The sequence below is a fragment of the Apostichopus japonicus genome, chromosome 4 (genome assembly GCF_037975245.1).
Source record: "Apostichopus japonicus isolate 1M-3 chromosome 4, ASM3797524v1, whole genome shotgun sequence".
NCBI lineage: Eukaryota > Metazoa > Echinodermata > Holothuroidea > Aspidochirotida > Stichopodidae > Apostichopus > Apostichopus japonicus.
Genome location: NC_092564.1, coordinates 10,123,741 through 10,140,602, shown reverse-complemented (window position 1 = coordinate 10,140,602; position 16,862 = coordinate 10,123,741). Strand labels below are relative to the sequence as shown.

At 38.7% G+C, this 16,862-nt stretch overlaps 1 protein-coding gene across 4 annotated transcripts; it reads left to right on the top strand.

Annotated features, from left to right (window-relative positions):
• Positions 1 to 367: 367 nt before the first annotated feature.
• LOC139966410 (uncharacterized) lies at positions 368 to 11,454 on the top strand. 4 transcript variants are annotated; one of them, XM_071969372.1, is made up of 3 exons: positions 368 to 712; positions 8,911 to 8,970; positions 9,505 to 11,454. In XM_071969372.1, the coding sequence occupies exons 2-3, from the start codon at positions 8,932 to 8,934 to the stop codon at positions 11,008 to 11,010; spliced, it is 1,545 nt and encodes a 514-aa protein (XP_071825473.1). In that variant the 5' UTR covers positions 368 to 712; positions 8,911 to 8,931; the 3' UTR covers positions 11,011 to 11,454. The 4 variants fall into 4 exon arrangements, with proteins under 4 accessions (XP_071825473.1, XP_071825474.1, XP_071825472.1 ...); XM_071969373.1 differs by lacking the exon at positions 368 to 712 and adding an exon at positions 2,729 to 2,873; XM_071969371.1 differs by lacking the exon at positions 368 to 712 and adding an exon at positions 6,161 to 6,327.
• Positions 11,455 to 16,862: the final 5,408 nt, after the last annotated feature.

Here is a 16,862-nt window from a genome sequence, read left to right as displayed (position 1 = left end):
AAACACCCCCATGAACAAATCCTCAAAATCCTGGCTACGCGCTTGCCGGCGACATCTGATATCATAGGTCTGAGCTGGGTCATTCATATTTGCAAAAGGTGTGTCTGGCAAGCAGAGTTGATTAATATTTCATTTCATAATATATCGACTTTTTTTCTTCTCGAAAGTTCCACGCTTCTTGGTAGCTTCATATGTCATTGGCCGTAATGGGTTTTCTTTTCGTATGTATTGTGTGCGTCCCCTCCCCCACCCCCAGTCACATCCCCACACACTAGATTTTACTGCAGTGTAGTATATATAGCAACCCGGAAAGCATTTTGTATACGGTTGGGTAACTGCAACGACAGCGCATTGTCGCTAGGTATTCTTTAGTGTTTTGACACAGGTTGTTAGACCTTTACTATAAGCGTAGATTCATCCAACCGAATAGATAATCAATAATGTGTTGCACAGAAACAGTGTGGGTATATGGAACCCGTGTTTCTTTCACGTGTGCATTTACTTTGCACAGCCAAACGAATACAGCCTATATAGAGTATATGAACTCTTTGTGTGGAGCTAAGTCGTAAATAAAGTTTAAACATTTTGTCGAATTAACGGGATCGTTGGATGATATCGTTGCATTCACGTTTAATGTTGCACATCACAGAACCATCGGCATTTGGAGAAGCAAGGCATATATATCTATATATGTATAACGCATTTTTTCAAGGTACGTTTATAGGCGTCTTTTTCTAAGTCAGTCATTAAAATTGGATTTTTGTTATGTAATGTGTATAGTTGAATGTTATCTCCCGTTATTGTGAGGTTGATCGATCTTACCGACTAAACGGATGCTTGTGCTTGTGCCATATGTTTTGTACTAGATGTATTGAAAGCAGTTTGCCTTGTTCTACTGCACGTTGAGTGCATATAAGCAATGTTAATTCCTTCACATTTCTCTGTAGTCAAATTGTAAGCCTAATTCGTTGCGCAGTTACGTCATTGCGATTTTACTTGAAGCTATGCCGAAATATATAATAGGCCTGCGTAGGTTAAATAGAAACTTTCACTCTATAAAAAATTCAATATCATATTGCTCGTATGAAAGTTGCACGGAAAATATTCATTCTCTGTAGTCAAATTGTAAGCCTAATTCGTTGAACAGTTACGTCATTGCGATTTCACTTGAAGCTATTCCGAAATATATAATAGGCCTGCGTAGGCTACAGTCAAATAGAACCTTTCTCTCTATAAGAAATTCAAGGTCATATTGCTCGTATGAAAGTTGCACAGAAAATATTCATAAAAGTGCGGAACAAAGACTGGGTACCCACGTATAGTAACCTTTATCATATACATACATAACCATAAACACGCATACATACACACACACACCCACACATATATATATATATATATATATATATATATATATATATATATATATATATATATATATTTAGAGGAAACCTCGAAGTAGTGTAATCTCAGCATTGATGACTTTGAAATTAATTACTGCTAATTAGGTGGTTTAAAGAGAGGGCGTCAGGAAAACCTTTTCAGAGATTGCACAAAATGTAAACTAGTGATCTTTCTACTGGAGGATCCTGTGAAGGCTTGATGGTGGTAAGGGCCGGTTGATGGTGGTAAATTGCATCAGTGACAAACAAGAAATGATTGATGTGTATATCATATGTGTTTGTCAAAACTTCTGTTCAATTCCACTTATTCAAATAACCGGTGTTTCATTTTACTGTCACGGTTCCTTTTCTATACTACGAACAAGGGCGGCGGAACCGGGGGGGCACAGGGGCACGTGCCCCCCACTTTTCCTCAGGTTAAAAATATGCCCCTTTTCTACATAAAAATTGAGGTGTCTCAAGTTAGCAAGAGGCCAGGGAACCAGAATGACCACTCGTGAAGGGCCGTTTCCGGCCATCTGAGGGGTTTGTAAAACCAAAAATTTTCTTGTACGCCCCGCGCCAACCGATGGTGGCGCTCCGCTCAGATAGTCGTGCACACAACTTTGCAAATCCTGGCTACGCCCCTGACTTTTAATGAATTTCTGTTGGTCAAACTCAAAGCTATTTGGAATGGAAAATTTTTTTAAGATATTAACAAGAAATAAACTCTAATTCGGAAGATTCCTTCATTAGCAACTGGCATGATTTCACCTTATTTTGTCTCAAAAGAAAACTTGTTCCTTGTTTCCCAATTTGCACATTGGATATTGCAGTCTAGTATGCATTTTTCTTTGAGGGGGGGGGGGGGGCGTTGATGGATTGATGTGTATACGCAAATAAGATAATACAATAAGAGTTATAAAGGGTACTAAATATCAGGCTGCATCAGTCCAATCGAATTTCTGCAAAGTGCCCTTTGATGTCGGTGCCCCCCCCCCCCCAGATTAAAAGTGCTTCCGCCGCCCTTGACTACGAAAATATAGTAGTTCCGGTCGCGGCCATCTTAGAAATAAGGCAAAACATTTTCACGAGCGAACAGCTATGTCAAACGAATACGCGCGCGCGGATACTGGTTCCACTGCTTATGTAAGAGTGGTCATTCAAACTCTGGGATCGTGCACCGAATAAAGATAATGTATTTCCACAACGGCGCGATGCATCATTGCCTTTGGATATTACTGATATGATTATAATTCGAATTATTTAACGCGCTAGCATATTATTACGTCACACTTTTAATCGGCAACCAGTTACTTTTGCTTTGTATATAATTATGCTACGCTTGCTGCAGAGTTTTGCCATAACTTAACTGTATACATTATAACCTGGCATCCATATTGCTATAGGAGGTCGATGTCTTGACCGACAGGGCGTGGTCCATTATAACAATACACCGTATATGTATAAGACGGTGAATACATCTGAAAGGTACAGTATATAGAGAATAGTCTCCTTAATCAGATTTTATGGAGTAAGGCTAGGCCTACACCAAGAGACACTGCTCCATGCAGGATGGTAACACGGCATAGGTCAACTGATATTATGGTCCCAGGCGCGGATCTATGGGGTCTGTAGTGGTGAACCCCCACTTTTATCAGCCTCATATTTGAGTTACTTCAGTTTTTTTTAAAACAACCATGCGGTCAGACCTTTTTTTGTACAAGTTTAATTATGCATCGGAGTCCTCCATTTGACGATGTTTTTTGGGTTCTGGAGAAAGTACCCCCACCCTCCCCACCCCATTATACATGAGAATATGCTTCAATGACCCGGGCTCAAATCCCAACAAAGGGTTTGGAAATGTCTCACTTGTGATGTGTGCATTACACCACTTTAAAAAGAAAGTTAAATTAATCGAATACAAATTTCATCAAATAATCAATCGTCTCCAAAATGTTAGATTGAAAATACCTCAATGGGCTAGTTAAAGTAGACTTTGCTAAAAGTTATTGAATTGCAAATAACGTAACAATTAAGTGAGTAATTCGTCATTAAATAACAAAATTGTTGAATCGCAACAGGCAATCAATTCAACAATTTTCTGTATTTTGTAGACGTATAAGCTATGCGATCAATTCAAGTCTTCGCAGAAAATAGCTGACATTAAGACGTGAATATACTTTAACATGTTAATGACAACATAAAAGCACGAATTTTAGGCGGAATGTTTTTTTTTTCTTGGTACTGTATGTGTCATAGTCTAATCAAAAAGCATATAAATGAGTGCTGGTAATATTTTTATGACTTATGCTCCTTTAAAAGGTATTCACCTTTCAAATATAGGCCTATGTTTAATCTTTGTAATGTCCCTTTAATTAAGGCTAACTTGATGATGACGGCGTCGACTCCGCAGACAGTACATGACTAAATATTAATGTTAATCTATTGTTTTATCAATTAAAATCACACAAACAATCAAGTTCTTATCACAGTCGTATATAACATCAGAGCACCGTTGCATGACATTCAACACGGCTTATCATTGACAAATTTGTTATGATATTTATACACATGTTATTTTAGATAATAAAAGTCTATTGTTTATCTAGTGATTTTTTTTTTTTGTAGGGTTGACCAGGGTTGACCTAATGGACTGTGTATTTAGACTAAGAAATCCAGCCGCTTGAATTGACGAATCTCGGATATTTATCACAAAATTACAAAGTGGTATATATAATACAACCTAGACTAACAGCAGTCATTTTAGACTGTCTATGCATATCAAAATTCATTCTGACATGGCTAGAGAGTGATCCATTTAGATTTTCCACATATGTATATTGTTTTAATCGGTACATAACCCTATGTAACTACCGACCGGGGCAAGGAAATGGTTACATGACTTCATCCTGCACCTAATAAATCACTTATATTGGAAATGGTTGTATCAGTATTGCGTGTGCAAGTTACATGCATGAGGAGACTTGAGTGATTAATGACAAGAACCAATGTGAAGGTGACTGCACAAAGTCACAATGAGCTGCCATAGGTTTGTTTGTTTGTATGGAAATGTTCAGGTGCCGTCAAAATGTTAAGTTCTGTTCATCAATATAGTTGCAAACTTTTAACTAATTAAGTAATTTAATTGTAGAACAAGTTTTGCAGCAATATTATCGATTGATCGCTTAATGTATTTCACAATGTTTAACATTTGGCAACGAAGTGATAACTTATGGTCAGAAACGGTCATCATTTCAACAGTTTGTAGGCAAAGTGATGAATTCCTCATTCAATAAATTTCGTGAAACAACATTTTGTAACAAAACTGTTAATCACGCTAGCCTCAGAATGTTCAACCATTTCAACATTTGCTGCAAAAATGAAGAATTGAAGGAAAATTGCAGACATCTATTTAAAACATTTCTTTCAATTGCTGTCTAGAATAGGCTAAACCTAGTTAACTAGCTACTTTGTATACACCTCGCGATAGTCTGTTGCGTGAAGATGCGATTAAGACTAAATCTGGTTTCGTCAAAGTGTAATAAATCGAAATGCAAATGTTTGAGTTTCTCGAAAGGTACTGCATATTGTTCGCTTTGAGGCCTTACGAATTCTAGATTGATGACAAACCTTCAATCATCAAACAGTGAATTAAACATTGCATGCATGCTAAGTATACATCGCAACGCTGTCAACAGCCTTCTTACAGGTAAAATAGGATTTGATGAAGACGGATTTGTTCTCTACTTTCTCTGACATTAAAGAACGGTATCGACTGTTTTACCGTTTCCTTCAGAAGAGAATGTCTCTTCTAAACAGGTATAGGCCGATATTACCATAAAAGCCTACCACAAATACTGACCTAGATCATGCAGAATGCGAATTGGCTTCGTGTAGACTTGCACCAATTTACCAAACTGCAGATTTTTAAGGGGGAGGGATCGAAATGTGCTTCCCCTCCTCGGAGACAACATGGCTTCCAACTGTATATATACCAATGAGCATGTTACCTCAATTGCATGCATAGAAAATCATATATCAACCACTTGCAGGGCCGTATTAATCTAGTAGCAAAAGTAGCATAGGCATATGCTTTACCCCCTACCCCCCCCCCCCCCCAACCCAATTCAGGGGCCCGCGCTAAATGCTTGCGAGCTATCAATATCCGATTCACTGATTCTGCACATGCTCTATTACTATTATAGTTACTATATAACAACTGGGTCACGGTTTAAGGTCATGAAATTTAGCCAATAATTATCACCTTCAATTGGGGTTATTATTTTAACACAGTAATTAAGGGGAGTGTGGTATCTGGGCGATACATATGACGAAAAAGGCATTTGAAACTGAAGTCATGTATGTGTGTTTTTTATTTAATTTAGAGCCCCTTTTTAACATCTATCCTACAGGCTCCGCACTACTTGGCGAAAGGCATATCTTCAAACATCAACAAGCTTCATTTCACTGTTTCCAGTCACTGAGACATTCTGGTCTCACGCACTTTGACTTTTAATTGCTGGGAAAGAATAGGCGTACTAAAATGCTTGAAATTTCCAAGAATGTAGGCTATAGGCTACCCGGCGCTAAGCCCCTTTATGTAAACGTTTGGCAATGCTTGAGTACGCTTGATCATGACCTTTTTCTAAGACAAACTGGATACTATGCATTCGTTTAGAGGTTTATGTAATCTCTGCGGTAGTGAACGAATTGATAATTATATAAAACTTATATAATTCCAGGGAGACCTTTGATCATTCATATAAATTACATATATGACTGTGCATATAGCTGTGCATATTGCATATAGCTACAGTACAATGATATTACGGGTTTGTCAGTATGTGCTGTTATACAAACGCCGATACAATTGATGTCAGTGCTTAATTTTGTCATTCATTAACAGTATCGAGAAGAGGTTTGTTGTCTTTATCTTTAAATGGTAAGTATATGACCCTATCCTTGTACGTTCCATTGTCGTTGTATATCCTATCAGATGAAACATAGGCAGGAACTTCAAACACATTAGGCCTACACATGCAGGATAATTAAACCGCAGTACAGGCCTACTGTGCTATAGCCCGGTCTGAGACAGCTTTTGCGTATATATCTCAATGTATTGTGATGGAACTTGTACGGAAACATTGAATGCGAGGTATACTATAGACTAATGTTGTGCTACGTCGATACTACTGACGTTTGAGTCCAGAAGACTGAGACAAATTGGTTTGCCGATTTGGAAGTAATTTCAGATGTCAGTGGAACTTCATCATTAGCCCTATACTACGGATTTGTGCATAACAAAGGAAATCACATATTGTGATCAGTGTAATTTGATGCTTTCCATGTTAACCGGTATACCTGCCTGACTTATTTCATCATAGGCCTACGTGCAATTTCACACGTGAATAAACTAAACTGCACGTGAATTAACTAAACTGTTTAGATTAGGTGCAGGATTCTATGCCTTTGAGAGCAGCTTGAAAGGGCATCATCCTCGGTGCTGCATGAACAGGTATAGGCCTACTAGGCCTTTGTCTATTGCCCGGCTATCTGAGGCAATTAACTGAGAGATAGATCTGTGAATTGTTCCGGTGCTATAAACAACAAGTTTCCTTCCGAAAACATCATGGGAACCAATTTATGGAAAAGAAAGTTGTATTCGACCGTAAGCAAAGTTCATGCATTGAACGATTTATTAAAGTTAATTCATCGAGTAAACGTACGGTCCGTATATAGCGATACCATATAGCGAAACCGGACTGTGGAACCACATGGGTATCTCTCAACCGGTCATTCCCCTTCTACCGGCCCTATTTGCGGGCTTGAACCGTTCATGATATGCCTATATGCGTCCTTCGCCTGTATATAGGGTCAATTTATTGACGGAAATACATAAGCTTTACAAGGCTGGTTGGTACCTGTATGTATACCTTGTTCATCATTTAATAAAACGCGGCTGTCCAAAATTATAATTACAATTACAAATACCATTAAAGCCTGTATGTATGTAGACCATTATTTGTTTTCATTATATACTATAGTGTGCACGGGAGACTGGGGAAGGGGGAGGGGGAAGGGTAAACTGACTTATGGGCCGTGATGAAATTTGCTAGCCTATCCGTGGGTTTCAACACACATTATAGCCTACGTATAAGCTGCGAAGTCATTTTCTCAGATTAAAAGTATTTGTCTACATATCGACAAGGATAAAATTTTATTTTCAATTTATTAATGCGAGTTACATCCAAGCGGAATAGACGTTATCAAATTTAGCTGTTGGGATCCACGCCACCTACTCCCCCCCCCCCCCCTCCCCGACCTGTATGTATAGGGTCCTATATACACCCAACAAGATCACGTACAAGAACTGTTATATAAACGATGGTTTGATATACTTTCGACAAAAAGCATTGCAACAATAGGCCTATACAGGTGTATCTTCAAAGTAATGTAAAATTAATGGTACAAAATAATAAGATCTCGAAAAGCCGACATTTTTAAAACATTTCTAATGATTTCCAAATGTAGAGTGATAATGTTTTTTAAACATCATATTTATGTTATTCAACAATGTTGTAGATGTGATGTTAATAAAACATGATTAAACATTTCGATGTTTGCAAATAACATTATTTCGATGTTAATAAAATGTTATTTAGATTATGATTTAATAAAACATTTATATAGCATTTCTAAAATGTTATGAAAACGTTATGTGTTTGCTGGGCAGTACACATGTAGTTTAAGGTTCTCGCGATTAATTTACGCAATCACGCAAACTCTTGTATCGTCGTAATTAAACATGTGCGATCATGCGCTTTGCGTTATACGATTAATGTTACCATCAAATAATGTATATTTTAAAGTTTATTTCCACATTTGGATTTTTCCTTGAACTATGTTTTCACAGTGGCGTGCTGTGTGTGTGTGGGGGGGGGGGACTCTTACGTCATATGAGCTGAACATAAATGGAAAGGTCAAAGGCGAATCAAGGCTATGCTATTAAAGGAGAGAATTTGGTTCTTGGGTCATTGAGACCGACGCCTACGCAGGAGGTGTGGAATCCTCCAGAAAAAAAAAAATAGATGTCAAATGGCGCCTTTTGAGGCAGATTTAAACTATGAATTAGCCCTATCATTAGCTCTTATGGCAATGTTGTGCTAATAAATACAATTCTTGTGTGAGGTTAAAAAGTGGATGTACACCTTAGGCAGTCGTAGTCTATTTCTTCCCCGGCTAAAGCATTCTACATGACTGACAGTTGAAGTGGGGAACCACGCCCCCCCCCCCCCCCACTTCCATCCTTTGCCCAAATCTACGGTGTTCGATCGTACACTTGGCTAGTATATGACAAGTAATCCACATCACGGTCCGATCATTTTCTTGCCGTGGTGCGATCGTAAACATACTCGCATTGGATACAGTGAAACAGCTTCGTTAATTACCACGGACTGCTTTGAATTCATTCGTTTCCATTATCCGATTTCATCGTTTTGCGGTTTCTTTTTGTGTTTCTCCACAGAATCATAATACTGACGTAAGAATGGATGAAAAGACAAGTGAGAAAAAGAAGGATAAAGTGGTAAGAAGCTCTGCTGCATTGCGAGGTTGAGGGTAGAAGGAAGGAGGTTCTATACACAACTTCAAATTTCAGATCAATAAGGTGTTGAAATTATCGGCTATAGAAAAACTGGGGTACCTGAATCTGAATGGGTTAAGTCGGCCAAAATCCTACTAGAGGGCATAAACGCCAACCGGGGTACATTGATGGAATTTTGTAGCGTTATCCCACTCCGCAAAACCAAGAACGACATTCACGTAAACATATGAAGCTGCACTAACCTAAAGGAAGATATCATTGTTACCTGTATAAAATTAGATAAGTTGAGAGTTATCAAGATTCAATTTGTAATTTACATATTCTGTTTGAATGAACATTTGTAGTAAGTATGTTCATGATCATACTTAACGGACTCCATAGCTATACAACATGTCTTCAGTCCACACAATATTTTATATATTTTTATTTATTATATTATAGTTATGACCTAATTAATATGATTTCTTCACATGCTGCTTATAAAACATCCCTTCCCCCCACCTTTTTTCTTAACAGGCCACCTTTGTTGGTATACCACAAGATGTATTTGCTTGGTCGATTGGTATCGGTTTCATCTTAGCATTGTTGGCAGCCATGATGGGGTTTGGTGAACTACGAAACTGGGACGCAAAATCTGGATGGACGCACAACGACAGCGAAACCTCTTCCGCACGTTTTCTGCCAGAGCCGACGGTCATTGAAGTAGGCGTACCAGGTCGTTGCGATGCGACGGCATCGAGCAGATGGTACTATTGGCAGCTTCCCCCGGCCGAGGCCAACGCATTATCCCGTGGTATCGTATGGTTTTGCTATGCATCTCATCAACTGTTTATGTGGGCAACCATTTACATCGCACAGAGATTGAGGGCCTGGAACCCCGACAGTGGTCTTAAATACAGCAACACAATGACCAAGTACCAGTGGATACCTCTTATTGGAAATATGGCGTTCCATGCCGTTCATCTCGCTCAGACGCATTGGACATATGACGCAACTGCCCAAGACGTCTCAGAAGCTAGCTCACAAAGTTCAGTCATAATGCTTCTCGTATTTGTTCTCCTCCTTGAGTATCGAGATAGGGGACTTTTCTTTGGCTGGCCCTCGTCTCAACACAAGAGCAAGGTCAGCAGAGCTCTGCGACTCGACCTCGGTCCGATCAATCTCATGCGGAAGTACCACGGTTACGCTTTCGCTTGGGGAGCGATATACACCTTTTGGTATCATCCAATGGAAAACACATGGGGACATCTTTTCGGATTTATCCACACTTGGTTACTGATGCTGCAAGGCAGTCTGATGTTTACAAAAATCCACCTAAATAGATACTGGAGACTCCTCCTGGAGTCCTGGGTAACCATTCACGCTACTATTGTGGCGGTACAGACTGGCGGACCTAGTAGCGATCTCTGGGCGATGTTCTTTTTCGGCTTTATGTGGCTTCTTGTTATGACGCAGTTATTTGGTCTCACTTTTTGGAAGAAACTACCGTGGTGGGCTAATCCATTACCATTCCTGGTCTACATAATCATATGCATCGGCCTGTATGGTTTCTACTTTGTGGACAGTGAAGGACGCCATTGGATCCGCTTAAACGAATTGGTTCGTATCCCATCGATTGAGTATTTGGCGGTAGTATGGACCTGGTTTTGGCTTTGGCTTTTCTTAAAGATAGAAGCCTTCATAAAACGTCGAGTATCAAACGAGAGTGACAGACCGATAAGTGCAGCTATGGAGATCGTCTATATCTTCCTTTGTCTCATTATGTACACATTGTTAGTCATTGTGAGCTACTTGGTTCAAGAATTGGACTTTAAGGTAGACTTAATCGCCCTAATGGTCATGTTGACTGGAATCTTTTCGTTGTTGGTCTGTATCACCATGATGTTATTAAAACAAATTATGCGACCAATTCGAAACGGTAAAATAGTACCGTCACCAGAACACTCGTCCTCGACGAAGACGATCGAAATGAATGGGAAGGAGAATGGAGTTGTAGACAATGACGGTTTCCTTGCGGAATGAATGATATGAATAAAAGTATGAATATTTTTCATAACGGGTAAACCAATTAATCTGGTAATAAAAAGTTATTGTAGAAAAGATGTATTAACAGAAATATATATGCCCTCTACTTGTAAAGTGATTAGCTTTTTTACTTATTTTACAAACTATGAACACTTTCACTAAACTCTGTTTCATTATAAAGAAAAAACAAGTTTTTAATTGTTATCTTTGTAGCAACTAGGTTTAATGTAGCCACCTATATTATGCTGAAGTTAAAAGACGAAAATAATATTATGTTAGATTTTGTTCAAGTCGAGTATAGGTCTATTAATTAAAGGTCTCTCTGATTATTTGAAACTGAAAGCCTAGCTGGTGTCTCCAAAATTTCAACCAGACATTAGTACTATTTTCTCGGTGTTGGTTTAAATGTCATCAGTATCCCCACCCACCCCACCCCCAAAATACATATATATATATAGTAAATATATGTTTTTACCAATACGTTGAACTGTCGCGGAACAACCCACACACAAATAAAATGAAAGCGGTTATTATAGCCCAACCTCGCGTGTAGACCTAATGATAATAAACCGTACTGGTTTGAGGGATATTTGCGCTATTAGTGCATTTTTTGCGCTATGATTTTTTTGTTTTATTTTTATCATCCTGCGAGCGCCGTTTTGTAAATTCCATTGCTGATAGCTTGAAACCGACGGATTATAAGTGTACTTTCAAGTTAAGGCGTAAAGCAATATATAGCATGTTAATACCTTGGTGCATGTATACTACTGCATGAACACCGATGCACATTGAAATTTGACGAGTATACGCCTTATAACTGCAAAGCAATACTTGTAACGTAAGCCATTTTATATTAGTCTACGATAAATCATATACTGAATTACTCTTTGTTTGAATAACCTATAAAAGCGAGTTATTATAAACCCTATGGGAATATATAACGGTTGCGTGGACACATAGTCAATATTTCAAAGTTAATTATTTACAAATATGTGTTATGTATCCGCGTTCACGGTGACTTACACAATAATCATATTTCAGGTGCCTTTCTACGTGTCTGTCTTTCCTGCTACTCCTTATCACTTTCGATGATCATGCACTGAAGAAGAGCTAGTTTGCTCGAAAGCTCCGCAAAAATCAATTGGCTGTGTCACTTCCAATCACTCACTATATATATATATATATATATATATATATATATATATATATATATATATATATATATATATATATATACATAAATGGTAATGTATGCTTCTTGCAATGATGTGGGAATTAAGTATTGTATGCGTTTTGCACGCATAGGCTATATAGAGATGATATTGCATATATGAATTAGACGATATTTCGTCGTTTATGCAATCGTTATACTATGTGTATGTTGGACAGACCCAAAATGGCGTCTGATATTTTATTTTGATGTTCATGAGATCATATCGCCGCATTTACTGTATAGTCATCAAAGATATGCGTCTCTCCAAATTAATATTACTGAATTAGGATAATATAAGTTGTATAACTGATAATATGCAAAGCCATGTTCGAAATACATAACTTTACGCTTTTATACAATGTCAGAGAAACATAGGCCTATTGAACATAAATATATTTTAATGTAATACTTTAACATATACTACGTATTCTTTAATCCTTTCCAATTAAAGCCCGAGTCATGATATGAATAGGTGTATTCTGTATCATAAGACTAGAAGAGGCAATTCTCACTAGACCGCGATGTAACATATCACCATTTCCGTAAACACCCCCCCCCCCCCACCACCCTCTCATGCACGCAGTGTGCGCCTTCACTTTAAGAAACAATACGGTACTTTTCTGCAAAGGAAAAAATATGAGGACCAGCTAACTCAAACACTGTTAGTTTAACACAGAACACCACCAAACTGTTTTGGGAAGGAGGAACGTCGACCCAGTCGCTAGGTAGAGAAGGAAACATACCCCATTCTGAGTCAATATTGTTGGCCATCATGAACACTGTCTCCCTGGAGACGGGACAAAATGTGCGCACTCGAATATAGTAATCTTCTAAGTATAGCACGGCATTCATTGCCATATAATAACACGGTTATTTAAGGTAGACTTTAACCTTGAATGATAAGTTTTACTAATTAAATATATCCCTCAACATGTTAACCTTCATATCTGCTATTCATATGAACAAAAAATCACCCTTGATGATGATCGATGACATATACTGACCTTGACACCCGGCTTTGAAAAATTCGTAATGCATTGTAAACTTAATTGTTTTGTGATGCTTCGGTAATTCTTACTTTCCCTATCGGGGGCCCTCAGTATGACATCAAAGAAACTATCATAATATATTCTCTTACGTAGAAGACTACGTATAGTCAAACTACCGTAGTTTATCAAAATTTAAAAGTAATATAACTACTCAGTACAATGTGGACGTAAACAAATGACAGTCGTGACTCAACTTTTGTGATTTAAGTCATCCTCTCAAGAATTTTTACTGGGGATTTCCAGAAACTGCATCTTGGAGAACTAGCAAGGGCGTTGGAACCGGGGGCTGGGGGCGCCAGCCCCCCCCCCCCAGTGAAAAATATGGGGGGCGGAAGTATCATCCCCCCCCCCGCTTCGCAAGTCAAGAAACCCCTTTTTCATTTCTCAATAAATGATAACAACATTCGTCATTTTACTCAGAACATTTTGGCAGAAAAAAATCTTATTTGGAGCACCAAATTGCATCTGAGGCCAGGTGAAAATGCAAAACTATTTACAAAATGGAGTGGGTGTTGAAGTGTGCTATATTGCACAAAATTGCATCTGAGGTCACCTGGAAATGCAAAAAAAAATCCAAAGGGGAGGGGGACACCCCTCCACTTAGACCCCTCCCCCAGGCCGGCCATCAGTCTTCAGCCCCCCACTCAAAAGTACATTCCTGCGCCATTGAGAACTAGGGTTGTTCTTCTAGAACTGACACCCACCCGTCCCCACCAGCTTCTACCCCCACCCCCTCCCCCTCTTCAGCGCGACAACACATCTATCGAATCAAAACAAGTGGAAGCTTTCGTTATTCTTGTGGCCATCCGAATTTCAATAACCAATACAGCCCTACACAGTGCGTATATGTTATATCATGGAGCTATTAATAGCTCCATGATTATACGCTGTATTATCACGCATCATTGAGTCGCATTCCGACTGTGTGCATCTACGTAATGGTATATGTAATGGTGTGATTTTCTCTCTGACCTTCAAGGTGCAAAATAACAACGATTTACGACGCACTACACAAGCTCATGTCAATTCAAAAAATTAGTGGCGCCATACAAAATTGCTGCCAAAGGTAGCTTACGGTTATGGCAAGCCATGTGGGACGAACACCGCATAGTATATCCGCGTATTAATTCGAATATATACGCGTATTAATTCGAATATAATATGTGTTGTACATGTGTAAAGTTTCGCTTTATGAAGCGATCTCGCGAGCCCGCCAAAACATTTATCCTTGGTATATATGTACACAGCAAGAGCGGAAATGTGTTTTCGTGTATATTCTAATTAATCCGTGCATATATTGGATTTAATCCCCATATGTATTCTATTTAATACGTGTATATATCCGAATTAATACGTGTATATATTCGAATTAATACGTGTATATTAGAATTAATACGCGGATATATTTGGGCCATATGATTGGCTAATACGCGTATATATTCCAATTAATACGCGTATAAATTACGATTAATACGCTGATGTATTATGCAGTGTCTGTCCCACATGGCTTGCCATACACATGTACTTCCATTCATGCTCCTCAACATGCAAGCCACTAAAAACCAGATCATGAATGATAACGTATCAAAAAAGATGTTCTTCTACTGCCATTTGGCACTTTTCCTGAGATTGGAGAACATTCGGGCGGACTGGTATAGACTCCAATAGGAATATGCCACCTTAAACAGCTAAAGGAGACATAATGCCCAATAAGTTACCCCACTCAGTTCATAGCCTATATCACCGAGATATTTTTTGTTGAACATCTCTCCCAAACAGCAAAGAAAAACTTTGCTTCTTTGTGGATGAATCCTAGTTTAAAAGTCGCGTCTTGCGCGTGTCATTTTGTAAGTATGTTTTGCATGATAGGTTCGTGACACTATAGGGTCTGAAAAGTAACTTTCTCGTGGTTTTTCTTTCCTTGTACTAATTATTTTAGATTCAGAAATACAGATAATAAACAGTGAAATAAATTCAAAGAAAAAAAAAACATGAAATTTTAAACACGTAGTTTCCGGGCTATAGATTATGTCATACAGTTTGAATATGCTAAAATCTTTGGAGGGAAGGGATAACCCTTGAGGAAATTGTTCATGACATTTATCTCTATCATTATCATGCCAGGGGCGATTGGGTACGTACGGTTAGTTTAGTTTAGTAGGGGAAAAAAAGCATCAGGAGGGACACTCAAGTCCCCATCAAGGACTCTATAGGAGAGAAAGAAAAAAACTGAAGACACAAACACCCAGACCCGATTACAATGCTTAAAGTGCTTGTCCAAAGCATTCACACTACTTGCAAGGTATAACGGTATAACTCATGTTTGTCATTCTATCGTTAGTGTTATCCTTTTTAATTGAAGGCGGTGTCATTGAATGTAGCCAATTACTACATGATGATATACAATTGCAACCAACAAGAAGCCGCCCTAAACACATCGTAACAAAAGTCTCGAATGGTATTCTTTATCCCCTATGCCACACATGTATTACTCATAGGCACAAAATAGGAGACGGGAAGGGGCTGGGGGAAGTACCGGTAGTTCTTATATAGGGAAAGGGCTTTTGCCCCCCTTGCCTCCCTGAAACACACTTACCTATAACTAACTTTAATTTCCATGCATGTCGTTCTAGTCAAATGCTTTTTAGTGGTTTCGGGGATAATCGTAACCTTTGCAGTCATGAAGGCGGATAAGAGTGTGTCGGTGTGTATGTGCGTGTATGTGTGTGACACCTTGCTTGTAAACACGATATCTCAAGAAGAGAAGCTTGGAACAATCTCATATTTGGCGTAACGGAGTACCACATGAAGTAGAAGCCTATTGTTCTTGGGCGAAATCAAGTCAATTGGGTCACCCGGGGTAAAATTGTGAAAACCTGGTAAAAACGATATCTCAAGAAGAGAAGCTTGGGCCAGTAACATATTTAGTTTGCAGTTGTGACACGTTATACAATTTTGGTGGAGGTCAAAGGTCATTTGGAATCATTAGAGGGCGCATGTTGGAAATCTTGTTCTATAATACACCGTGTCTCCCACCGACCAGCTTATGAGATAATATGTGCGTTACCTCTCATAAGAATAGGAGAGGATGTTGGCAATTGGAAATTCGCTTAAGGGCATCCGTAGATAAGAATCAGAAGTCTCGACCAAATCTCAATTGAGTCGGTAGCTTTTGGAGTGTCATGTACGTCGCTGCATACATGTCTGTGCACAAAGGTGCGTAATGAAACGTTGTACTGTTTGCATGGGGCACTTTTTTCCCAAAACTTGCAAATGTGCCCCACTGGCAAATAAAATGTGCCCTTGATGAAGAACTGTCTTTTGGATATCTTAAGCTTTTGTTACTTTTAAAATTTAATTTTAATTATTTTTAGTTTGTACATGCTATTTATAAAATGGCATCCCATATCTTTTTGTAGCACGGTTAACAATAAATAATCTCAATAAATAGTATTGATAGCATACTAACGCATCATATATGGCCGGTTTGTATCAGTTTATAGCATAACGAGTGGTGGTTGTGGAATGAGAAAGTGCCCCTCTGATGTTGTGCCCCCCATACTTTTTGGAAGCTTCCTACCCCCTGC